General features: G+C 42.1%; 1 protein-coding gene across 7 annotated transcripts in view; it reads right to left on the bottom strand.

The window, feature by feature from the left end:
- Window positions 1-27,959, bottom strand: part of nfic (nuclear factor I/C) — a 468,411-nt gene that overhangs the window by 118,343 nt on the left and 322,109 nt on the right. For all 7 annotated transcript variants that reach the window (XM_039767143.1, XM_039767140.1, XM_039767145.1 and 4 more), the window contains 3 exons: window positions 20,869-20,943; window positions 15,153-15,276; window positions 11,570-11,694 (listed from right to left, as the gene is read on the bottom strand). In XM_039767143.1, coding sequence (XP_039623077.1) covers window positions 11,570-11,694; window positions 15,153-15,276; window positions 20,869-20,943 — 324 coding nt within the window. The remainder of the gene's footprint in view (window positions 1-11,569; window positions 11,695-15,152; window positions 15,277-20,868; window positions 20,944-27,959) is intronic.

Here is a 27,959-nt window from a genome sequence, read left to right as displayed (position 1 = left end):
AGTGCCCAGCTAGAGCTGACACACCTGAAATTTGCTGTTCACCAACGGTCTCGATCCAACGTGATAGAGCTTGGCAGGAAGAATGGCAGAAAATTCCCAAATTCAGGTGTGCAAAGCTTTTTGCTTCACATCCCAGGAGACTTCTGGCTGGAACTGCTACAACAGGACAGTTAGCCCTTGTGATTCACGGGGGTTAGGGGCACAGGACCACTGCCAATGTGAAAATTCATATGTTTTGGGCCTAAGATTATACAGTATTGTAAATTTATTGTAGAGAATAAGATGCAAGAAGTTGCGAAGAACGCAAGATAGAATGATCACGGCTCAAGCAAATCATGTGTGTAAGGCTGGCTGCTGAGACAAAGATGCATGGAACTCCCCAGAAAAAGTGCATACCGTATATACTCGCGTATAAGTTGGGTAAAATCGATCACAAAATCAGAGCCCGACTTATATGTCTGTTCAAAAATACAACACTTAAAAATTTGCTTCCTCCAATCTCGCACCAGTTTCTCAGACAAATCGAATTTTGTTGCAGCAGCACAGTTACCAATTTCTTTCGCGACTTCAATTACTTTTAATTTAAAACCAGCTTCATATTTTCTTCTGATCGAATGCTACATCGTAGATAAGGTGTGTGTGAGGGTGTGAGATACAAAAAACACAAAATAGTGCAAACGTCAATTCGGAATAGTTTGGGCATTACCGTGTGGTCACGTAGGCCATGTGCTCCATGGTTACTCTCACAGGTGGGCAACAGAACAAAGTGTGAACAGAATGAAGGGGTCTCAACACTTTCTGAATGCAGCGTGTGTCAATATATCCAGAGTTTGTTAGTCTTAGGGCCTTAAAGTTTACACACCACACCAGGCCAACGTGTCTCTCATCAGCTGGCATCATCAGCTAAAAAAGAAAGGGATGGCTCCAAATTCACCAATCAGACTAATCAGACTACAAGCCTTAAAAAAAAATAACAGAGCCAAAAAAGGATGGAGTGGCATCTGTCCACAAAAGTTTGCCAAGAGAGGAACAGCAAAGGCACCTTTGTTACAAAGTGACACGAGGTGACTGTCTCAGAGCTGGCACAGAAGAGCAAAGGTCCGGAGATGATGCAATAGCTGGACTTTGTCTGTCTGCCTTCCAGCCTGTCATCAAATGGATTACAACTGAGATATAAAAGTTTTGCTTGTCTCATAAAACATACTCAGAAGACTTGTATATCACGGTAGCCAACATGATTTTACGAATCTACTAAAATTCACTTTATTTTCAATTCATCACTGTCGAGTATATGGATGACATGTGGATTTGTGTGATTAATAAAGCTGGCAGCCAGAACTCTGTTTTGATTAATCCCACTTCTTACATTCTTAAATCTACTAAAGTATGACTGGTGCAGGATTCCTTTTAAAATGACTCTAAAGGAGGCAGATTTATCATATAAACTGAAGACATATTGTCACACATATGAACCTGGGAATCACCTTCCTGTCTCTCGCAAGATAAGTGATTTCACCCTGGCATGAAAGGGGGCGCTAACGCTAACAATATCATGTCTTTTGCCAGTAGCCTCGAAGGGCACAATGAAGGAAGACTCTGCTGCATTTGGCGCTGACACTATAAAAAACAGGCAACCAGGGAGCTGGGTGTCAGACCTTGACCGGTGAAAGAGGAAGACAAAACACTTGAATCCCAAGCCACAAATAAGATCCTGCGACAGAATGAAGCTAACCAGAGCTTTATTTTCATTTTCATGTATTTTTGATTTAAACAAGTTGACCTCATTTAGCTCCCCAACGTTTAGCCTGCCTACGAGAGTCTGTTCCCTGCCACGTTACAATATTTACAGTAACATAATCAGATTTTGAATTGACAGCACTACAATGATGGTAGAGGAGGGCTGCAGTTTTCTCAGGATTTTTTCCATAAGCTTTCAGGCAATGGGAGCACAAAAACAAGAGTAAGGAGTACATCAGGTGAACTGATTTCTATTTTCTATTGCATAAAATGAAGGTCTGTGATTTAATATGTTCTCCTTTACCCTGGCATTGTGTGCACACAAGAATGTTGCCCGTTTGTCAGACACGCTGGTAACGTGACTACTGCACGACATTACATGACCACTGAAGTGAGGTGCCAGCCTCTAGTGGTCAGTGCCCTGCTGTTCATGCATTTAAATCATCAATAACCTCCAAGTGCCCTCTGCAGCTAATGGCCAGACGTCACCTTGGGTTATCTGATAGACGACTGACTTTATCTTTTATTATGCAAACCACTTTTGACCTTATCTGCCTTTCAAAATGTTCTTTAAAATACACCATCATCACCGCTATCTGCACACATGCCAGCCCTGCATGCTCGGCCTCTGCCTCTTCCATTCACTTTGTCCAGGGGCACAATGACAAACTGCTTCTGGGGGCTTGACGGCATATGGGGGGTGCAATGACAGACAGACAGACAGACAGATTTACAAGGCACAGGAACATTTCTGTGTAGTGTTTAGAGTGTCGACTGTCTCTGTTTCACTTCAAACGCTAATGTCAACTCACCTCCTTATTACCAGACTCTAGCAAATGGAGATTTGACATTCAAATGGCACGTTTGCTTACAGCGGCTTAGCATGTCGGCGGACACATTCTTTAAATTTCAGGATAGGCCACAGAGCGCCCAGTAGAAAAATCCCAAACTTAGTCTGAGGTTGGCGGGGGGGTGGCGTAAAATGTATTCATCAAGGTGCCGTCTCATTTTGCTTGATTACAGCTGCTTTGGGTCAGTTAAAGGGCCTGGTGAAGAGGAGGTTGATGCTCCTGTTGAAGGAACCAGAGCTGTTTTATAGAGGTTCATTTTATGCCTAAAGAATACAACTCATTGCCAGGATATGATTTACAGCTCCACAGCCATGTTCCATAAATTATGGATCTCGATCCAAATTAAGTCACGGACTTGCTGTAAGATTGTCTATATATATAATTCACTAAGGCAAGACACCCATAGAAAGCACGCCGGAAGGGGTGTGGATTCACTAAGCCGCCAACAAGTAAGACACCTAGGGCGCACGCAAGAAGGAGCCACGCCGGAGGTGAATCGCCATATGCAGCGTGTAAAACGGTTTGTGAGGGGTATCCCATGGGATCCTTAAAACAATCCTTTACAACTGAGGTTCAAACACAAAGAAGTTTTCGGTTACGACGCACGACCGCGTGCACCATAGCAAACTGTATTACACGCTACATACAGCAATTCGCATCCATGACAAACATGCGTCTTCTTAGATGCTCCTGCAGGAACACGGAAAGTCTACGTGAGTCACAGGTGCATCTGGACTGTGCAAAGACGACAACGACTCAAGTGACGAGTTGGAGGTGGGCACATGAGCGATGGCGGTCCGCCAGTTTTCAGTCACGAACTATTGTGTGTTGGTTTGTTCCGTGCATTGTTACAATGTTGCTTTTCTTGCTGATTTATTACATTACCGATTTTTCAAATGTTAATTTTCTCCCTGTGCTTAAAAATCATTAAAAACTTTGTGCAGGGTCCAATACTGTAGCCAGAGATATACCACCCTCAATTTGGCATCCTATTTATTGTGGTGGTATTCAAACCAAGATGAAGGCAATGCTGTTGGCACATCACAGAGAACTTTACCTTCTGTGGTACAAAAATACAATAAATATTTCCCAAGAAACCAGCACCCCTCTTCAGACAAGCTTGTGAGGGAAGGACACCGTGACGTTAGTTTAACCCCCTGAAATATAAAGAACGGGTGAGGCACAATGTGGTTATGATTTCCATGGTGTAGTGGGGGCAAGTTAAGTTATTGTCTGTTTTATCTGCATTTCTATCACTGTTTAATTCTTTTTTTCAATCTATCTATCTATCTATGTCAAAAGAGTGGAGGTATATAGAGTGGCCTGTGCTTGGGCATTGTGAGTGCACCATTACAACAAACACTGAATTCAAATCTCTAACTGAGGCACAATAAGGTTCTTGTAGTAAATCTGATGTGCCTTGGCGAGACTGATTGGCTTCTTGTAACATTATTTTAAAGTGGTTCAATACATTTCAACAGCAACAATAACAACATTTATTTCTAGAGCACGTTTTCATACAAATAATGCAACTCATAGTGCTTAACTAGATGAAGAAAGAAATAAAAAAATATAAAAATAAGATTAGGCAATACTATGTAACAAAGAATAAAGTAAGGTCTGATGGCCGAGAGGAAAGAAAAAACAAACAAAAAAACTCCAGAGGGCTGGAGAAAAAAAAAACAACACAAAATCTGCAGGGGTTCCGAGGCCGTGAGACCACCTGGCCAGCCCCATACCCTAACCCTAACCCTAACCCCACACTGGGCAAATTTCAATCCAAAGGTTGTGTCAATGGTGAGTCTGTTGGACCAGAAGAATACCAGAAAACATCAAAAGGGGGAGACACAATGAAGAGTGGAGTCTTCGGCATTCAGCACGATGAGTCACTTTAAAATATTTTAAAATAGATTAAAATTATCACCTGTGTAAGATGCAAATAAAGTATACATTTCTAGGAATATGTGGCTCAACGTTTTTACTCACTTTATTAAATTGTTAAATGAAACTTGGATAGGCTGAACAATTTTCAGTCTCATTTGGAAGAATGCACTGTTAACAATGAAGATCATTTGGAAAATGTTATTTTAAAAAAAAATGCTGTTTATTCTAATGCAAACAAACTGCATCGTTTAATTATACAGTATTATGACTACTTTATTCCTTACCCTGTGCCATGAGTCAAGAGACCAAGTTATGCGGCCATTCATCCCATCCTTTTAAAATTGACCACATCCTCAAGCGCATCCATTAGAGAGAAGCTTACACTACTCTGACAGTAACATACCTCGGGATACCATTACCACCTCTGAATGACGATTACACCAGTCATCCTCAACATCCAAACCACTGCCAGATGAAGTGAATGACATGGATTATCTTGTTATGATGGCACCTGGTTAGGGAGCAAGTGAACAGACCATCCATGAAGGTGATTTGTTGGAAGAAAGAAACATGGTCAAGCATTCGGATCTGAGCAACTTTGTGAATTGTGATGGGGGGATGACTGGGTCAGAACATCTCCAAGTCTTGTGGGATATCCCTGGTATGCAGTACCTACTAAAAGTAATACAAGGACAACTGGTGAACTGATGACAGGGTCATCAGCACCTGAGGCTCTTTTATCTGTCTAGTCTGATTTTACAGAAGGGAGTACTGGGGCAAAACTTGCTGAAAAACACAATGCTGGCCATGAGAGACAGGTGTCAGAACACACAATACATTGCAGTTTTGATGCCACTACACTGTGTCATTCAGGATTGACTTTAAAATGCTGCTTATGGTTTATAAAGCCTTAAATAATCTCGCTCCATCTTATATATCGGGATATCTAACACCTTATATTCCAAATCGTAACCTTAGATCTTCAAATGAGTGTCTCCTTATAATTCCAAAAGCTAAACTTAAAAGGAAGTGGTGAGGCGGGCGGCCTTCTGCTGCTATGCACCTAAAATCTGGAATAGCCTGCCATTAGGAATTCGCCAGGCTGATACAGTAGAGCACTTTAAAACACGGCTGAAAACACATTACTTTAACATGGCCTTCTCATAACTTCACTTTAACTTAAAGCATCCTGATGCTCCAACATTGATGGACTGAAAGCCAGAACTCTACGTGACCATCATCATCAAGCACTTCCGTGAGAACCCTAAATCCAAAGAGGACTGTTTCATTTATGTTAGGTAGAATGCCCAGAGGGGACTGGGCGGTCTCTTGGTCTGGAATCCCTACAGATTTTATTTTTTTTTCTCCAGCCTCTGGAGTTTTTTTTTTTTTGTTTTTTCTGTCTACACTGGCCATCGAATCTTACTTATTCTGTTAATTAATGTTGACTTATTTTTATTTTTTATTGTGTCTTCTATTTTTCTATTCTTCATTTTGTAAAGCACTTTGAGCTACATTTTTTTTGTATGAAAATGTGCTATATAAATAAATGTTGTTGTTGTGTAGCCACAGACCAGTCAGGGGCCCATGCTGACTCCTATCCACCACTTGAAAACATCTACAATGAAAATGTGAGCATCAGAACTGGACCATGGAGCAATGGAAGGAGGTGGCCTGGTGTGATGAATCACGTTTTCTTTTAGTTCATGTGGACAGCCAGGTGTCTGTACATTGTTTACCTGGGGAAGAGATGGTGCTCTGGGAAGATTGCCAGCCAGTGGACGCAGTGGGACGTTTTGGGCATTATTCTGCTGGGGACAGATGCTTGGATCTTGGCATTAACATGGATGTTACTTTAATAAGTACCACCTATTGTTGCAGATCATGTTTACCCTTTCATGGCAACAGTATTCCTTGATGGCAGTGGCCTCTTTTAGCAGGTCAACACGCCATGCCACATGGCAAAAACTGTTCAGGAATGGTTTGAGGAACATGACAAAGAGTACAAAGTGTTGACAAGGCCTTCAAGTCCCTCAGGTCTCAATCCGATCGAGCATCAGTGGGATGGACTGGAAAAATATTACATTTTGCAACCTTTATCTTCTTATATAATACTCTACCACGGCTGTCCGTTTGTCTGTCCAGGATTTTAAATCACTGGTAGCTTGCAAACCGTTTGAAATGTTGACCTGAAGTTTGGTACACATATACTACATGATGTCTACTGTCCGCTTTTGGCCTGATGATTGACCTCAAAGGTTATTCCTCTTTTTATTTTATTGTAGAATCAACTCTTGGCAGTGCCAGCAGGGTGGCCATGTGGCGCATGCATACAGGGTGCCATTCTCATCCCTACCACCTTCGCCGTCACTTCCCCTACCTCTTCATATCCTAACTCATTCTTGAGGCAGATTAAAGACTTAAGTATCATCTTAAGTGAAAAATTAAGGAAAACATACTAAGTAATTGCAACACAAACACTGACTGAATACGTTTTAAAGCGAACAGATGCCAATGGAAGAAGAGAAGAAGCGGGCCACTAGGGTGGACAAAAGAAGAGCTGCTCATGAAGGAGCAAGCGCATTAAACTCTCAGCAAAAGAATGCTAAACGTACAGAGAAAGAGTCTGAAAACTAGGAATGCTCAAGTCAAGTGTATTCCCTGCACGTTACTGTGCAGTGTGCCGTTACTGGTTACAGATGTCTTTTACAGAATAAACCATCTTACGGAACATCACAAGATCAATCGCTCTATCAGTCAATTTGACTGTGCAGAACACCGTTTACGCTGAGCATCATCACAAGGCACTCTGCAAAGCGAACAGGACCACAATGTCAGTCGTATGATTGATTGATCTTCATTTCTCCTAACCCTTTCACATAATGCTCTACCACAACGCCATTTAGGAAGGAGACAACACTGAAGCATTTTTTACTTGAGGTTGCACCTTTCACAATGAACACCAGGAACTAAATACAAAACGGCACATGTTAACATGTTTTCACTCGGCCAGCCAATAATTTATTTCTTTGTGCTGCTCCCAGACGCAAGGTGCTTTTCTAAGCCAATAAGATTGTGATGTCAATCAATTGATGGGTTAATTAATCAGTGTTAATTTGAAATAGCCTCTTTCACAGTGAGCATCATCATAAAATGACTTGCATATAGCACACAACAGCACAGGGCGGCAAGGTGGCGCAGTGGTAGCGCTGCTGCCTCGCAGTGAGGAGACCTAGGTTCCTGCGTTCAGTTTGCATGTTCTCCCCGTGTCTGTGTGGGTTTCCTCCTACTGTCCAAAGTCATGCAGGTTAGGTAATTGTCCCTTGTGTGCGCTTGGTGTGTGTGTGTGTGTGCCCTGCTGTGGGCTGGCACTCTGCCCAGGAATTTGTTCCTGCCTTGCGCCACACACCTGAGTCATTCATGAATTTCAAATTACAAGAAGCAGTGTGTTAAACGAGTGGGTTCAGTCTGCGAGTCGATGTGGTTTGTCTTCTTACTACACACATCCTAAAAATCCAAACGTTTAGTTTCAGTTTCGTCTCTGATTGGTGCTGAATGTTTGACAGATATAATCACAAGAAAAAGTTTTGCACCAGTGGATTATTACATCAATTCCTGGTAAACTTTCCTTTCTCAACAAACTGGGGGCAATCTTAATAAAGGTGAACTTCAGGCACTACACGCTCTGTGCCATCAAGATGATTTTGTCATCAAATCTGCAGATAAGGGGCTTGCAGTGGTAGTCTGACAGGAGGACATTTATGTAGCAGATGCTTCCTCACTCCTCTCTAAGGGTGTGCTCACACTAATTTGTTCTAAGCTTGAGCACGTTTGTCCGCATGCCACTCCCCAAAGTCTACTTTGTTTGGCTAGTGTGATTACTCCATGCTGGGCCAAGCACACTGTGCCCTGGCTCGCTTGGAAGAGATGGGCCTGGGCACGATTCAGTAGGATTCGGGAACAGTGTGAACGCTAAACATGCCCGAGCATGGAAGAAAGACATGACGTCAATGATGACAATGTCATTTCATTTGATACCATTTGAGTAATTCTCACCTTATAGATGAGCTTTGATTGTAGATGTCAAGAAAAGCTGCAAATTCCATCTTTAACATCATTTGCTTCCTTAAAAATCTCCTCTTACGCGCAGCATGATTGACCAGAAAACACTGAGCTGCACGCTCAACAAATCTATAAGAGGGTAGAGCGCTATTCTGCCCTACACGACTACAAAAAAAATACAAACTAAGGAAAATCATTTTGACATGCATGCTGTCACTCCGTGTTCAGATCTTGTTTTGGCTTTACACAAAGTCACATGCTGAGGACAAAAGCATTCTGCGGCCCAGAACATTAAAAGCACAGTGTGAGTGCAGGCCAGTGGGAAAGTAGGGATGGGGGACAATCGCACTCAGGCACGGTACAGAACAAGCGTGCCTAGGCTGAGTATACCATAACACAGCTGCCGTTCTGCCCCTCACAAATGATCTGATAGGTGATGACCAGCAGGAGGTTCATTCTACCATTCCTTCTCTCTTTCAGTGTTAAGCACATCAATGTTAATAACCCACAAATCGCTGTTTTACCTTCTCCCAAACTCAGCAAATCGGGCGATCCTGGACCCCCTTATCATTTCAGCATCCAACTGTCCAACCACTCACATGTCCAGCTTTCTTCAACAGTCCTATGAGCCCACTGGTTGAACATCTCCCTTCATAAATAAAAGATGCTAACCATGCTCTCCAGTTGTTTGACAGCTTTAGGCCTCACTGTGCTGACTGTGTTATCTTTACCATGGACATCACCTCTCTGCATACACTCATTTCTCATGATGAAGATCTCAATGCTCTCAGACAGGCATTCACAGACACCCAGCCCAGGATCGTCCCAAGAACATCTTTTTTTTAGACTGGCAGAATCAGTTTTTACTCTCAATGCCCTCTCCTTTGATAAATCCCTCCGCCCACCAGTACCCCCCAAATTTCACACCTCAGAAGCACACCATTTAGGATTTGCTGCTCATCTCCTACACATAACTGTCCCCTTTTCACATATTTATTATTATTAATTTAAAAACATGTTCTCCCTTTAAGGAACAGCCATTCATTTTGTGTTAATTAAAAGTTAAAGGTTACTTCCACACTGAAAAGGAAAGTTGGAAGAAGACACAATGTTTGGGCTCTAAAGCCTTCATCAGGCATGCAAATGAAAAAGAAAAAAAAAGGCAGGAAAGAAAGGAACAAAGCCAGAGAAGATGAAAGGAGAAGGTGTGAAAAAGATGCCACGAGAGAAGATGAAGGGAGAGATTAAAAAGTCAGTCGGTCATTAAGACCTGGAGAAATGTGTGGACCCCCAGACTGAGAATCAGCTGAGCTGGAGTGGTGTAAAGCCCGCCGCCACTGGGCTCTGAAGCAGCATCTGCAGGGAGCTAAGATATGAAGCCAGTTACCATTCCGCTTTTGTTGATATATGAACAATAGGTTATTGCATTCTTCAACAGCCATAGTAATTTTTCGTTTTATAATGATATATTTGTGTTCAAAGATGTAGTTACTTTAGCCAGTTACAGTTTTAGTCTCACAATACTTTTGTTTACAGTCTTTTAATTGTTTATTTTTATTTGTTCATATTATAATAATAGTTTTTGTTTAAAATGATAGAGACTACTGTAGTTAATCCTGCATAATAAATAAATATACATGTTTCTGATTTAAGGTAATCTTTGATTTAATACCATAGGTTATTTCCCATAAGCAATATAGCTTATCATCATATGCAAGAAGTGTTATTAACTGATCTTTTATTTAATTTGAACCGTTCTCTCTACAGAAAGATGGGTGGAACGCTGGAGCAGGGACATAAAATGATAATTTCTGATAACTAACCAAAATGAAAAGGTAATTGTTTCTAATCCTTGTTCAGAATCACCCACAGCTCAATCTGTGCAAGTCAGACATGCTCCATTTCTCTGCCAGGTCATTACAGCACTAAGACTAAGACCAGAGACAACTGATCGACTGAGCATTGGCCTTTCCTTGCCCATCTCCTAAATGCAGATCGGGTTCTGGTCGTCATCATCATTCCCCCTGAAGACAAATAAAGTTCTGTCTATCTTAGTGTTGGCAGGACTTCACGACTCAGACACTCCATTTCATTTCTCTTCACTTTAGTCTTAACAGCATCTCCCTTTTCTGGCTACCAGCTGCGGCATGTGCCAGTTTGTGGGCATTGATATTGTCTTACTAAACCTATGCATCTCCTGAACCTTATCACATGAAATGCCCCATGCACGGTTCTACCAGGGGTACTTCACGCCAGTTCTGAACACTGTCTGCTCCCCAGTATGTGACTTCCATTCAAGTCCATTCTATTCACCGCCTGCAGCCTGACACTGGGGTGCCTTGAATGGGACTGCTGCAGTCACATGATTCTATGCCACAGCCCCCTTCAGCACTTTTAATATAATTTCTTGTTATTTTATTGTCAACTTTAAAACTCTTTCTTCTTCTTTCACTTTTGCTAAAAGTAACTTTTTGACCTTTATGTCACTTATGTAATCATCTTCATATAATACCTATAACTTAGGGGCAACATGGTGGCATGGGGGTACCTTGCTGCCTTGGAATAAGGAGACCAGGATTTGCTCCCCAGGATCTCCCCGTGTCTGCATGGGTTTCCACCTCTTGTCCAAAGACATGCAGATTAGGTGAATTGGTGACACCTAGTGTGTGTCTGATGTGTGTCTGGTGTGTGTGTGTTTGCCCTGTGATGGACTGATAGACTGTCCGTTTGGTCCTTCCTTGCACCCTATGCCAGCTGGGATAGGGTCCAGCACTCCTCACGACCCTGTTCTGGATTAAGTGGGCTATAAAATGACATGACATGACCACTATTTCAGTGTCTGCATAGCACCCTTGTATTTGCCATCACATGCTTTAAAACTGTCAGTAACTTTGGATAAAAGTGATTGCTAAATAAAGAGGTGAAATGTAGGTAAGTAGATGTGCTCACATTTATTCACAGATAAACAGAATGTTTTTTCCTCACATTCATATTTGTTGCTCACCCTTTATACAAAAATCTTCTTGACCACCTACCTCCCTCTATGTCCTCTGGCCAGTTCCTGCTGCTGCTGGCCGGGGAATTTGGAGACGTGTAAAATTCTCCACTTGGACTCGTGTCGATGTCCTCTTCCATGGATCCAGACTTATGCCGTTTACTCCTATGGAAAAAAATGGACAAACTACAATGAGAATGTAGAAAATATGAGAAAGCAGCACTTGAACATGTTAAAGGGTAACACACTAGACTCTACACTGCCTGCTCAATCCACAATACAGACTACTAATGAGGCCCTGGAAGAGGAAGTTCACCAGAAAACTGGGGAAATACATGGAACAATGTTGGTGGAGTCCACTGGAATAATACTAACAATGCAAGTCACTATATAGCATCAAATGGTGTCTCTGATTGGCCTTGTGACCAAGCTGTCGTGTTAACAGTTTGTTCAGTGCTTCTCTGTTTCTTAAAATGTTTTTCGGTGCGACCCAGTCTTTCCCTTCTTAGTGTCTTTGAGGCCCATTCCTTGTTAAATACCTGGGCGACTGTCACAACTTACTTCCCCTTCAATAATTGCGGACAATCATCAAAGCAGGGCAGGTTTCCCCCATGGAGTTTCACAGACGATCTTCATAGCGGGTGGATGTCCCTCTTGGAAAACCATTGCAGATTGCTAGACCTTTGGCAGTTTCCTCTTGAGGAATCACAATGCGGTTTCCTCTTGGAGAATCTCAGACAACTGGCAGTACAGAGATGGGGTGAATTGAGGACAATTGTTGGAGCAATGTAGTTTGCTTACTAATCCACATTAAACCAACGCAGACCACCTTTCAAACTATCCACGGCCCATTCCCATTAAATACAACAGTGACTCGCGACCCAATGGATGGTGCCCACAATTTAAGAAACCCTGCTCTTGATGTTCTTTATTGACCCTTGGTTTGGATGTTGTATTAGAAATTGGTCCAGCAGTGCTGATGATGTTGTGTTGTGTTGCACCAGAAACGATTAAGTGGAGCGGAAGTTGGAAGAAAGGAGAAGGGCTCTGGAAGATAGAGGGTTAAAGACAAATAGAAAGAAGAAGAAGAAGAAGACAGAATACGTGAAGTATAATAAGATTCAGGATTTAGGGAGGGCTATTAAAAATGAGTGGGCATATTTAAATATCTAGGATCAGTGCTGGACCAAGATGGAGAATTAGATGCAGAGATAACAGACAGAGTGTTGTGTGGATGGAACAATTTGAAGATGGTTATCAGTAGTATTGTCTGTGGTGGGCTGGTGCCCTGCTCAGGGTTTGCTTCCTGCCTTGCGCCCTGTGTTGGCTGGGATTGGCTCAAGCAGACCCCCGTGACCCTCTAGTTAGGATATAGCGGGTTGGATAATGGATGGATGGATCTCAGGAGTATTATGTGATTACAGAAGGAAGGTGAGGGTTAAAGCTGTGGTTTTTAAAACTGATAAGACCAACAAAGATGTTTGGAGATGTTATGTGGGCAGTAAAGGGCGTGTAGGAGAAGAAGTTGGATGTGGGAGAAATGAGAATGTGGAGATGGATGTGTTGGGTTATCAAGGAAGGACAAAATAAGAAATGCAAAAGTAGGAGAGCCATCTAAGAAAGTATAGGACCGTAGTCTCAGGTGGTATGGACATGTGATGAGGAGAGACATTGAATGTGGGCAGAAGAGTGATGGGAATGGAAGGAAAAGGTGAAGGAGGAGAAAGCAGAGGTGGATGGATAAAGTAAGATCTGAAGAAAAAGGGCTTCATACAGAAGTGGGAAAGAAGAAGCATTCGAAATTGGTGCAGCGTTATTTGGTTCATCAGGTTATGAACTTGGCTAGCTTTTGATTCTGAATCTTCATCTTCATGTTTGCTGTTTCTTCATTACAGATTGAATGCTCACCAACAGTAAAAGGTGAGTATATTGAAGAGGTAAATGTGACAAGGACTCTCTACATACATGCCCTTTTACAGAATCAAAACAGTCCTGTAGTTTGCTTCTGAACTGCTTCTATTAGCTGCTCCTCCTGCTTGAATGTCTGTTTGTAAGTTGAAGCAGGAGCACTGGATGGTAGTCATTTCAATAATAACGATAACTCACTGAAACCTACAAACTCATCTCTTGCTTTGAGGAGCTACTCTGGCCTCAACTGAGTCGATGGGGATGTCTGAGTACACATTATGTAAGCAAAGATCACCCCTGAAAATGGCTGAAAACATTGTTTATTGTGACAGGACATTTAGTTGTTCCTCACTATAGAAAAATGAGCTTCACATTGCTGGAATGGCCTTTTCAGAATGATCAACAGCTTCACTTGTTTTTCTGAGATTGTTACCAAAGTTTTTTGTTCTTGTCATGGTCGTCTTACCACACACCAGCACACCAGTTCCAGACTAAACTTTTCACATGTTTTGCTTTTATATCTGGTTGGTAGGACTTCAGCCAATCATCAATCAAACAAGTACATAAGAACATAAGAAATCTGACAAATGAGAAGAGACCGTTCAGTCCATTTGTTGCTCGTTTGCTTAACTGATAGCTAAGCTGTCCCAATAGCTCATCCAGATCCTTCTTAAAGGGTCTCCAGGTTTTTGCTTCAACTCCACATCTCTTTAGCTTAATCCAGACTCCGATGTGCCTCTGCGTAAGGAAGTGTTTGCTGATACCAGTCCTATATGCACTTCACCTTCATTTCCACTGGTGTCCTTGAGTATGAGATCCACCCCTAAGGAAAAAGAATTCTGCTGGATCTATTTGATCAGCACCTTTAAGGATTTTGAAGACCTGGATGAGGTATCCATGTAGTCTCCTCTGCTCAAGACTAAACAGGTTTATTTCTAGGAGTCTATCACAGTACAACATATCTCAAAGTCCTTGGATGCATCTGTTTGTTCTCCTCTGCACAACTTGAAGTGCTCCTATGTTTTTCCTGGAGTGTGATGGCCAGAACTGCACTCAGTACTCCCGATGTGGTCTCACTATTGCGTTGTATAGTCTGAGCAGATTGTTCCTCGATTTCTATTCACCAATTTTTACAATATAACCAAACATTAATGTCTCCTTAATTTCATTTGATGAGCCCTGAATACCTTCTTAAATTCTGTAAAGATTCATTCTCCAAGCATCAGACCCAACTTCAAGATCATCAGTTCAATTCCTTTCGTGTGTAACTCACTTAACGCGACTGTGCTCTCAACTTGTACAACAATGCATGTAAACAACCACATCATAATATCCAAACAGCAGTAAAAATAATAATAATAACTCTCCTCATTTACGTCAGTGGATAACTGATGTTATATACTATTTGAAATTGGAAAAAATCTAATTCTCACTTTGTGGATCTGTGCAAAACCATGTTAAAACCTGGCAGGATCTAATTAATAACATTTTAGTATAAGCGGATTCTCTTCCCTTTTTTATCTTATTTTATTTTTCCTACTATTAAAGTTTTACTCTGTTGGCCTAGCTCTCTTTCTAATGGGTAGGGGTTGATTTGACTTGAACTTAGTTCTGTAAAATTTGACTTTCTTGTATGGAATGTGATTTGATTTTAAGAAATTCAATAAAATGCTAAAAAAAAAATAAAAATAATAATAATACAAAAGTGCACTCACCCACTGGACGAGGTGCTGGGCAGGGTTCTTCTCATTCCCGCACCAGAAGGGTTCAAGTCATAGGCCAGGTGACCCTGCAGTTCCCCCAAAGAGAAACTGGGTCCTGTCCCAGTGACAACAGGAGCTGCAGGCAGACAAGAAGGCACATTTAAAATATAATATGGGAAAGGGTGGGAAGACACTGCATACTCCGGAAACGTGTGTTGTCTAAGTCATGATCAACAAGAAGAAGCCCTTGTGGTCGTGTCACCTAAGAGATCCTTGTGCAGCGATGACATCAAGGCCTCACCCCAGGCCTTTCTAAGCTGTACAGAATTTCGTAGCGTTGTGTGTAGGTGAGGGTTCTTCATCTAAGGTAACTGGTAATGGAGTCTCTCAGTGAGGGAGGCACAGTAGATGGGATCGTTGCCTCAGTGGTCCCGAGTCTGAATACTGTGGCCAGGCTTTGCCTGTGAGGAGTTTACATGTTCTCCTTGTGTCTGAATCACTTTTTCTTCAGGTACTCATCCTTCTCACATCCAAAACACAAGAGTACATTTACGTGTAAACGCCATGAGCTGGACTGGTATCACATCAGTGATTCGTCCTTGCCTTATGCTTGATGCAGCGGGTTTCTGTCCCCTAAGAGCGGACCTTCTCAAGTGTTATGACATCAGGAATTCAAGTGCCCTCTCACAATGACCCATTTGTACTCATGGCTGACTAGAGGTAGGCGTCCAGTGTGCAATTTTATGGACTCCTCAAAGGCTGGAGGTCACTTCAACAATCTCACATGACTTTTGGTCGAGACTTTGGGTTACCCCCACAATTTGACATTTTAATGAATTACATGATGCTGTATTTTGATGTATTTCTGTTTTTAAAATGGGCTAAAAATAATTCATAACTATTGCACTTCATTGATTTCAACAAATTGTTACAAGTACAAACTCACAACATTATTGAAATGTACAGCTGCTGGCCAATGACCCTCAATATTTCTTCTTTGAAGACCCAATCATGATACCCTCAGAGGAAATAGCACACTCTGGACGGGCCTCATGTCACAGCTCGAGGTGTCTATCCTTCCACAACTGCTTACAAAAGAATAAACATGGAGTCGTTTCCTGATTGATTAACTGCATTTCAAATGTAGAATCAGCTCCCAGACGAACTTAGGCCGACGACCCCTGAAATGTTTTGACATGTTAGAAAGCCATAAGGAGGCTGCTTGGATCAAGTGGGAAAATATCCCATAACTAGCGAGTGACGACTTTATGGTGTTTTTAAGCTATGTTGTAAAATGTAACTGGGATGTAAACTGTGTGCAGGATACGTGTGCCCAAAGATTCTGAACTGGATGGAAAGGGGTAAATACATTTCTAAATCAAATACCTGGGCAACGCACAACACAGGATTTGATAAAACTTGTTATTTTTTTTAAGTTATCTTGTGGAAACATCGTCTTTGCTTTATTTTTGCAGTGAATTTCACATTTACTTTCAGAACGCATAACAGCTTGTCAGATAAGACCAACATCATCACATCCAAACAGTGACATTTGAAGAACGCTGATCACATTCCACAGTCACAGAATACATCAGTGCTGAGCCTGGCACAGACTTGGAAAAGTGAAAAGAAGAGAAAAGAGAGAAGTGCTGTGGGGTCCTCCACTCCTCCAACCCACTGGGCTCGCAGCACGGGGTCTGGGGGGATTTCAACAGATTGCAGCTGGAAATATCCAAGTGGTTATTTCATCACAAACAGCTGAGACTGGGAGGGCATTTTTTTCAGCTGCGACGATCTGCTAGACGTACAACAAGATAAGTCCCTCACACAAGCACGAAGAAGCCTTTGGTCTGGAGCCTGCCGACAAAGCAGCGAAAATCCACAGAGAAAACACACAGCACGGGTCGCACCAAATAAGGACACTGGCTTGTCATGGCTGCTCTGCAACTATTGACCTGTGCTCTTATCTGACAAGCGTCGCCTGTTTGAATTTTATCAGTGCTGGCTCGTTACTCCTCCGCTTTATAAATACATCATGATATAAACACTGTATACATGTACTGTCATGTCATGTCATCCTCTAACCCGCTTTATCCAGACCAGGGTCGCAGGAGTTGGGGGTGTGCACTGGAGCCTACCCAATCTAGCATAAGGCACAAGGCAGGAACAAACTCTGGACAGACATGGTGCCAGTCAATCACAGGGTGAACACACACAGAGGCCAAGTTATTGTCACCAATTCACCTAACCTGCATGTCATTGGATGGTAGAAGGAAACCCATGCAGATGTGGGGAGAAGATGCAAACTCCACACAGAAACGTGAACTCGGGTCTCCTTACTGCGAGGCAGCAGAGCTACTGCCGTGCCACCCATGTTTATGTACAGTGTATATTCTATGCAGTGCATATAAAATATATATTTGTGCATAGAAGGGGCTACATACATACATGCTGATTCAATGAAAGAGAAAACACACTTTCTCACAGGTGGCACTTTGACAGTACGGCATCAGCTGTGTGGAGCTGCATATCTCATGCTAGCAGAAACCTTTAAAGCTCCGAGACTTACTGCATTTTTGGTTCACTAACCAGCTGAGGGCACGGAGTACATTATGCCTGATAAAGACACCTGTGAATTCTTTTAATTTCCAGGAAGAGATGGCTGGAGTCAAATGAGTCAAGAAGTCTATCCTGATTGCAATCTGACTTTTAAAGACTCCAACACTGTTCTTTCAAGTTCAAGAGCAAAGTGTGTTTAAAATTATTTTTCTGTGTATTCTTTGTGCAACTCTGGACCTGAAACAAGACAAGCAGTGGCAGAAGCAAAATGTCCAGCTACCTCCTAACCTGTGGAGAGGGTCCTTATCCCTACTTGGGCTAGAGATATGCTGCAGAAAGTGTCCCTACTGATAACATTTCTGGTAGAACTTGTCGAATCTGTGCCTAATACAAAAGGATCTTGCGGACTACACTCTATGTCTTGATCAGCAGTTAGGAGACACCCCTGCCATCCACTGTGTATATACTGTCACGCACGTGTGAACAGGGGGCCGCGGACGGACCTAAGACGGTATCGTGAGTTTGTATGCCAGAAGGGTGTGACGGGGTACTAACTTTCCTCTCTTTGTTTCCGCAGAAAGAAAGACGCACCGCCACCATGAAGCGGTCTGAATCAACATCCACGCACCACTACTTCCGCCCTTCCTCTGTCAGTCCCTGATGACGTCACCAATCCCACTATCCACCTCGGCTCCTCTTCAGCATGCACCTCTACTTCCGGTCCCGCCTTATAAATGCTCCCACTCCGCCATCTTTGGGCAGTCAACTGTATAGCACAAAGTGTACTAACTTTGACTGTGCAATTTATTTTCTGCAAAACTGTTTTACAGTATATGGGGCCGGAAACCCCAAACCTTTATAGTTGTTTTTGTGTTTCTTTACTTCTTTACTCTGACTTAAAGTTTAAAGCCGAATAATATATATCCATGACATACATATAATTCCATATATGCAATCTCTTTTCGCTGTTCTGTTATTTCACTGTGTAATAATTTCCATTTGTTAGCGCTAATGCGATCTTTACTATCAGTTTTTTGAGTCTTTCAAATTTAAGTACTTTCATAAACTCTAACCTGCATGTGTATCGCGCAAACGTTTTTGAACCTCTTTACGACGTTCTACTTTGTCTTCTACTCTTTGTCATTTATTTCTGACCGGAGAGGGCAGGAACTGTGTCTGACAACATCATTCACATGAATGTGAAGTGAGTGGACCGTGAGCGTGATTATAAATGTTTGAGAGGAGGGAGTGACTTGCCAAAATCTCTTGGCAAAAAGTCTCGTCTCGTGGGACCTGAAATTATCTCAGAGAAAGTCTCATCTCAGGATTTCCTTTTATAATATTATATACTGTATATATCGTAAGTGCCATGGTTGATGGATTGGCATCCTAACTGGAATAGAAGGTGGATCCTTGCCTGGCCAGAAAGCCATAACGGAAGGACAACATAAGAACAGGCATAACCAGGTTGAAATGAGGCCTGATTATTATCCCATTAACTGGGGGTTTTATTGGTCAAAGGCAGTACCTCCACCAGTACAATAGATGGCAGTGCTCACATCTCTGGTGTGGACCTAGTATGGACACCCACAGGGACCCATGGGATTTGTAGTCCTGAGGGACAACCTTGTCAGTGTCCTTTGGTGCCACCGGAGGGCACTGCAGAGAGAAAGAATCCCTGTTTCATGGGACTTTCGCGTGACCCAGAAGTGCTTCTGCCATTCAGTGCTATGGCACCGGAAGTACTCCCAAGTCCAACATAAAAGAAGCTGCTTGACCTCATCCAGGTAGACAGAGGCGATGCTCACCTGGAGGAGAAGAAGGAGAATTTGTGAATTGAACATTGTGGAGTGGATTGTGAAAGTGGAATTTGTGAATAAAAAAAAATTCTCATTTGCATCTGGGACTGGCCTGGTTTTAGTTATGTCTGCGGTTTGGTGGTGCCCCCTGAAGGTCACTATATACTGTATATGTGTATATATAGAGATTTCAGCTTTGAGCTTTAATAAATCTGCAAACTTTTCTGAACACGTTTTCACTTTGTCACTGTGGTTAATTGAGTGTAGACTAATGTATAGAAATGAGAAATTTATACATTTCAAAATTAAATCTACAGCACAATAAAGTGTGCAGAATGTAAAGGGGTCTGAATATATTCTGAATCTGCTGTATATGCTATATATATATCTGGATAGCATGCATGGGCTGGTGTTTCAGCCAGGATGGAACAAGGGGTAATTGCACAGCTGGGAGCCCAATACAATCAAAAGACTGGGGAGATGACAACATGCGAGTATTTTCCCACCCGATATGCAAGGTGGCAATATCCCTGGGCTTTAGTACTTTGCAGGTTACCCATGGGGCAAACTGGGAATTGAAGTGAAGTCCTGGAGTGTAGCCCTGCTGGGTTCTGTGGGTGCCGCTGGTAAGGATGTATAATCCCTACTTTCTCAGACTTCCGTCTGACCCAGAAGTACTTCCGGTGCCAGGGCATCATCCTGATTATCTGGGTCTCAGATAGACGGAGCTGCTCTACCTCATCCAGGCGAGCAGGAGTCGGGTGGAAGGAGGACAAAGCTTAAGCCTGGGAGGTGCATAGGAAGTAAAAGGAGAAGAAAGAAAGAAAAGGGAATAGAGAATTGTGATCGTGTTTAACAAGAAGTACGTTTTGAGGTATTCACTGTAATAAACCTTGTGTTTGCACCCGGGACATGTGTCTGGGCCTAAGGTGCTGCAATGCCCCTCAATTGTCACAATATATATAGTACACACTTCTGTGTATACTTTTGTGGGTATTTTTGTCCGTGTTCTGAGGAGACACTTTCACTGCACTGAAGACACTGCGACGGAAGGCCTTAACTTACTTTATCTCATTGGCAGTAGGCAGGAGCTGAGCCAGGGAAGAGCGTCACTGTTAGGTTACAGTGCATGCACTGAGAATTTATTTGTCACTACAGACCCCTTAGAGTCTCTTAAACCAAACTGTACATCTGTTAGTCATAGAAAGCACCACCATGGAGCCACATCTGCACCTTTGTCACTTTACTCTCATGCTGAGCATTCTTTCTCATCAGTACTGGCAGGTGTTAAAAATGCCTAAATGGAAACGAAACTGAGAAAGTTACAGGAAAGGAACATGATAAAAGGAAATAAAAAAAAGGATTCTTACTTCTGGAGACTTGAACCAGCTCTGTTACGCTAAAGACTCCTGAAGTCACAAAGCTCTCCTGAAACTCCGGGGTATCTGCAAAAAGACAGCAGAGACATTACAGCTATGGCGTGAGAGGGCTGGCGCCAGGAAGAGTTCTGTTGTATTTGTTGTTAAAGAAAAAAATAAATCTTACAATTACGAGAGCGTATTTTATTAAAATAATGGGTCAAATGACTCATAGCACCTTTCATATTAGGCAGCGTTGCAAAGTGTTTTACATGAACTATAAAATCAACTTACTTGTACATTCTGCAGCACCCTTTACTTACAGGTTTGTTGAGTTGTTCCAATCTCATGAAATTCTTACTTGCATGTGTTAATCAAAATCACCAGACTGAAGGATGAATCTGTGGACCTAAATTATGCCGAAACTTGTTTGGATAAAACTTAATAGGTTACAAAATATATGACTATGTTAACCTATACCCTGATTTGTTAACCCAAATGCAAACGCCTATGAATTCTTTTAATAGTCACGTCCTTCAGTGGCCCACCCTTCCAGTATCACTTATATTAATATTTATATTTATTTGCTTAGCGGACGCTTTTATCCAAAGTGACTTATCAAAGAGGTCAACATAATGGAGTAAACATCAGTCTGGGGGACTGTTTGGGAACAAGTGCGACAGGATGAGGTGACAGAATTGACTAACACAAGTGAAGAGCTCAGAACAAAATGCCAGTGAGTTACAAAGTGTAGGCGCCAAGAAGGAACAACAGGCATCCTGGCTGGGATAAAGTGTGGATTCATACCCAGGCCAGGAGGCCCAAATGGATGGGAAAATGGGCTTATCGGGAGCAGTTCATTCCCCCATACAAGAGGTGGCAGTGTTCCTCAAGGCTGGATCAGATTAAGACACATGCAGGGAGTCTGGAAAACGGGTCTCTGTTGAGGTCTTTGGATAGCACCAGATGGCACTGCAAAGGGCAGGACTGCCTTGGTTTCAGGATGACCTGGACATGAGACCAGAAGCAGTTCCCCAGTTTAATTTAAAAGACAGCCCCACTTAAATCGAGTCAGGAGGCAGCAGGCAACACTCTTGGAGCAGGAAAGAGTGAGTTGTGAGTGGTATAATTTTCTGGTGTTCTGGAAAAGGAGGTATTTTGTCAAATAAAAAATGTATTTATTTGAACCTTGAATTGTGTTGGGTATTACTGTGTCTGTGGTTTGGGGCTCAGTGGCTCCTCCTTGTGGTTACAAAACTCTAACAGGTTCTAAGAGGGTCTTTAAACGCTTCTCAAACACACTGAGGGAATCAGAATTTCAAACTGAGGTCAGCAGGTCTTTCCATCAGCCAGGCGCTACATAAGAAGAGAGTCTGGACTGAGATTGGATGCCACACAGAGGTGGCATCACCAGACTCAGTTCAACAGCAGACCTGAGTGGTCAAGAAGGAGCAGGGGACCTTAGAAGTGTCTCCAAATACTTGGGAGCTGACCCACTGACCACTCTGCAGGCAAGCATCATGGCTTTGAACCTGGGTAGCCAATAGAGTGAACTGAAGAGAGGAGTAATGTGTGCCCGCCTTGGCTGGTTGAACGTCTGACATGCCGTTGCATTTTGCCTCATCTGCAGCAGCTTAGTGACACACGTTGAGTGGCAATAGTCCAGGCGTGACAAAGACCAAAGCCTGGACCAGGAGTTGTGCTGCGTACTCCGTCAGATACGGTCCGATCTTGTGGACATTGTACAGAGTGAATCTGCTGACAGAGAGACCATAGCAACATGGTCTCTGAAGGACAGCTGGTGATTGATAACCACCTCAAGGCTGAGTAACGACATGGCCAGAGTTAGAGATAATAGGCCAAGCTGAACTGAATAGATGTATGAAATAATAGGAAGGTCCATCTCTGCCATGTTGAGCTGGAGATGGTGTTCCATCATCCAGGCTGCAATATCACTGAGACTGGCAGAGATGCTAGCTGATAGTGTGCGGCCCTCTAGGGGGATTTGACAGTTTATAGCTGTGTATCATCAGCATAGCACTGACAGGAAGATCCATGAAATCCCACTACAGGGCTTTGTAAGGAAGTATAGAGAGGCCACAAGCGGTTTGTCTCAGTATCCTCAACCTTCATAATAATGGAAGCAACATGTCCAGCCAGCTATGCATCTGCACTCCATAATCATTACAAGCACCTACCTTCAAATATATCTGGAATACAGCCTTGTTTCTAATATAAATAATTAAACCTTCATTTTTGACTACTTTGAGATCCGTAACCCTTTACAGTAAAACCTTCATTTGAGATCCTCTTACAATGAGGGTTTCAGGCTGAATGGTAGTCAGCTGGAAATCGACCCTGAACCTGTGACACCTCCTGGACCTCTAGTGTGACATTAGTGAGCTCAGCAAGTGTCCGTGAGACTCTTCCAAGAAGAGACCAAGATAACCGTTCATGAATCACAATGGAGTCACTTTCAGGGCAAACCAAGAACGGCTTACAGACCTCTTTGCCCACCAGAACACATGACGGGCACCAAGTTAATTTTACCCATGAACCCTCTGGCACCCTATACTTGTTGGCACTGTAACGTACCTTGCAGTGGTGTCTTCCTGCTTCAAAAGAAATGGAGTGAGCGATCAATTGTTTGTAAAAATTGTGTTACTTTGTGTTTTAATTACCACTTTTTTGTGACATGTTTAAGGTGGCAGGTGTTACCTGCATTACCAAATAAGGCTTTCCTGTTTATGTGATTCACGCTGTAATGGCTTTTACTTTGCACAGTGTTATGTGAAGAGTTCATTATAAAATAACTTTATATTTGAATCACCTCGTGTTTGTGCCCACTAAGGCGGATTGACTGACTGGTTAAATTATATTTTTCCCTGTCTTCCCTCTCCATCCAGTTCCTTTTCCAAATTTTCACCAGTTTCATCTCCATTTATGGATGACTTGTTCTGTAAGATGAAGCTTACTATTTGTGTATTGCACCATACTTCTAAAAATCCTGTCTTCATGCTATAAACCAGGCTGTTATGACATAACCGAATAATGGTTCTGTGTCAGCTATTTTGAAAATCGCTTCTGTAAGCTAAACATTAAAACAAGTCCCGTCTTGATGTGACAATCTGAACAATTCCTGGTCCATCTCTCACTTACCTTCTCTGTCTAACATTCTCAAGCGTGTGATGGCCTTCCATTTATTAACTTGTAATCAGTTGATGGAGCCCCTTCAGTCTGGTTTGAGAGAAACTGCTCTGGTTTGAGTCACTTATGATTTGCTTATGGCAGCAGACTCAGGGCAAACCAGCACATGAATTGTGTTAGACCTCAGTGAAGCACTTGATCCTGTCAAGCATGCTACGCTACTGTCCATAATGGAGAACATTCTGGGTGTCTCTGGCACTGCTCTTAAATGGTTAGTCTTGGCCACAGTAGGTCCAGCTCAGTGCTGGTCCCTCATGGTTCTGTCCTCGGCCCTCTGCTCTTCTGCGTCTAGAGCACGGGTGTCGAACTCCGGTCCCAGGGGGCTGCAGTGGTTACAGGTTTTCATTCTAACAATCTTCGTAATTAGTGACCAGTTTTTGTTACTAATTAACTTATTTTGCCTCAATTTTAATTAATTTGACTCAGGCTCCTTTGTTGATTCTTTTTCCTTAAATAGCAGCCAAATAATAATGAGACACAAAACAAGCCACCACATGACCAGCACATCTGTGCCCATCACATAATATGTGAAAATAAAGAAGGGTGAAGGTCTCAGTAAGGATGATCTCTCAGGTCACCAAAACATGTTGACGGTGTTCTTAGAAAAAAAAGAAAATCGACAGTTTTCGAAATGTCTGCTGTGGCAGAATGAGAGCAACAACAAGTCATGATATTCAATAACAAGTTTAATTAACAGCAACAATCAGCTTCTCATTAAGAAAGTGATTGGAGTGAAATTGGTTGGAGTTTGAAGCCCTAACTTAGCTGGTCATCTGTTGTCTCATTTCTGTTTGGCTGTCATTTAATGAAGAAATGAATCAATTCAGAGTACTATATCCTTAAAAACAGAGCTTTTAAAATGAAGGGAAAAGGAATTTAATTAGCAGTGAAAACTGGTCAAACGGTTAGAATGAAAACCTGCAGCCACTGCGGCCCTCCAGGCCCGGAGTTCGACACCCCAGGTCTAGAGGCTCACCCTTGGCCATATTATTCATTGCTTTGGAACAAGTTTTCATCTTTACACAGATAATACTCAGATCTGTTTCAGTATTATAAACATGAAAGTTCAGAATTTCTTCAGCTTACAATGTGCCTCAGTGAGATTAAAACCTGGATGGCACAGAACTCTTTAAAATTAAACTGCAATAAAGCCAAAGTCCTACTAATTGGCACTAAAGCTCATCTTAAGAACATGAGCTCCTTTGCAATCATTCATAATGATGAAATCATCACACCTTCTCCTTCTGTTCGTAATCGTTTTTGATTCCTTCCTTTCTTATTCTGCACACGTACACCACATTAAGAAACTTTTGTACTTCTACCTCCGTAGCATATCCTGTGTTCATTCATTCCTCCTCCTTTTTGGATGTGGAGAAACTTGTCCATGCTTTTACTCAAGAGCTGTGGAACTGGAGTCAGAAGCAAGGATTTGAAGTATGCTCATTCCAATTACAGGGCCTAAAAAGAGTCCTATGTTGCCATTTTTCATCACTACCTCTCCTTTAAGTAATTTGCACACCTGGTACCTTCCTAGGATGTGGTAGCCATTTCTCTGTCTGCCCCTCCAGAATTAAATCCTGAAGAAGTTAATGGGTTACTGGAGTTGGAGCTGGTATATACAGTATACTATGCCGACTCCAACTTAATGTAAATAGGAATATATGGACCTTTCAATTTACTCTCTTTGTCCGGATGCTTGAAAGTACACCCCATGAGAAGGAGTCGTAGTGGACCCTCCGCTGTCAACTGCCAGACAGGATTCAGAAGCCGTTAAGAAGGCTCACAGAATGTCAAGTTATATAGCGCCTTGATGTGTGCAGTACAAGTCACAGGACGTTCTCCTCAAGCTTTATAACTCACAGGTGAGGCCTCATCTGGAGTCCTGTGGTCAGTTTGGGTCTCCAGGCTACAAAAAGGACATAACAGCACAAGAAAAAGTCCCGAGAAAAGCGAGTGGCTGACTTCTGGGCTACAGGGGATGCGCTGAGCCTTTACAGAGATGAAGAGGAGACCTGAGTGAAGTGTTTAAAATGATGAAGGGAGTTAGTCCAGTGAAACGAGATGGTGACTTTAAAATGAATTCAACAAGAAGACAGGGACACAGTTGAAAACTTGTTAAGGTCAAATTACACACAAACATTAAAAGTTTTTCTTTACAAAGAGAAGCACAGACACATGGAATAAGTGACCAAGTGGGGTGCTGGACAGTAGACTTTAGGGGCCTACAAAACTTGATTAGATGTTATTATTGTGGATTTAATACTAGAATTCCTGAAGCATATGAAAAAACTTGTAATCCTGGGCTACCTTAAATTCCTTTGCACCTCTCTATTAGCGTCTTTTGTTTTGTAAATGTGTCGATCAGCAGAAGAAGAAAAAAGCAGCCTGCTATCCCATCCCCCCATCGACGGAGCTCAAGTTTGTGTATCTGGGTGTGAGGTGTCTGGAGTTGTATAGAGTAAACAATATATCGTTATTTGGAATACATACATTTCATGTGTGTTCCGTGTCTACAACGATCTGTGTAAATGTAGGATGACAGGAAATGAAGGGCAGGAATCGTTGAAAACATACCTAAAACAGAAACATTTTTCATGTTTTAGTAATAATTGACAAAATGTAGACATGAAGTGTATAATGTGTGAAGACTGAAGTCCAAATATCAAATAACACTTTCACAAAAGGTACAAGTATAACAAAACAAGTGCGTTTTTACTAAAGAATATAAATGAAGAAAAAGAAATCGGGTCAGTGTACGATGCTGACACGACTGCTTGGGTGGTGCAGTGGTAAGTACTGCTGACTTATAATCAAGAGGTTGTGGGTAAATCTTCCTAGATTTACCTTTTTGAGTAGACAGCTTCTCTTATTGTTACTACGGTATTATAGAATAGAAACATACATTTGATGGGATTATAGTGTTAAGTGGATAGGACTTGTGAACTTTGGTGGGCTGAATGATCTGTTCTCGTCTACATTGTTCTAATGATTTCTTTTAGTATAACAAATTATGTTATGCCCTCTTGCTAACTCCCTCACATTAAGCTATGAAAGTTAGGTCCTTATTCCAGTTATTATTACTATTACAGGTTTAGAATTCTATTAATGATTTTTTGATTTATAAAGTTACTAGGGGCTTTGCCCCCTGCTTACTTTGCTTGCCAACCCCCGGGCCGGCGCTATGTGTTAGCCACTTTGCATTTCTGTTGCTCGCGTTTGGGGAAGCAGATGTACAATTTAAACAGATTGTTATTTTCATGGAAATTAATTCTATTATGCATATGTAACAACTATTTTACATTACAGCGAGTAACGTATAACTGCTTGTGAGTGAATTTCGTTTCTTTCTCTCTAATAAATAAATTGACTTTTTCAAATGTTTGTCTCTATGATTTGTTAATTTTCTTTGCAAAAGCTTTTTTAACAGGAAACTGTTAACGTTTTAATGCAAAAGGCATATCAAGATCTCCTTTGGTGTCTAATGTACTATATTACCATTCTCGGCTACATCCTTTTTTCAACAGTAATTTGGGCGGCGGAAGACCGGACAGTGTTTACGGTTGTAGATATTCTATGAGATATTGTAAGTTGATGTTTTCATCTATCGCATGATCACCACCAACTGTTTCAGCATAATCTATTGATACGCATTTAACCAATGTGCCGTGTAACAGATCGACAATTTCCGTGTTACTTCGTCTGACTTCATCGTTTCTCAGTGCTAGGATTGCCCGTGTTCTAATTTCTTGGTTAAATACCCTTCGGGATGAAACTCTTCAATAAGATTTGGACATAGTGGCACTGTGGTAGAGCTGCTGCTTTGCAGTAAGGAGGCTGTGGAAGATTGTGAGTTTGCTTCCCAGTTCCTCCCTGTGTGGATAGCACTTTGAGTACTG

Source organism: Polypterus senegalus, chromosome 10 (assembly GCF_016835505.1).
Source record: "Polypterus senegalus isolate Bchr_013 chromosome 10, ASM1683550v1, whole genome shotgun sequence".
Classification (NCBI taxonomy): domain Eukaryota; kingdom Metazoa; phylum Chordata; class Cladistia; order Polypteriformes; family Polypteridae; genus Polypterus; species Polypterus senegalus.
The sequence above is the reverse complement of the archived record's forward strand: the minus strand, read 5'-3'. Positions and strand labels throughout refer to the sequence as shown.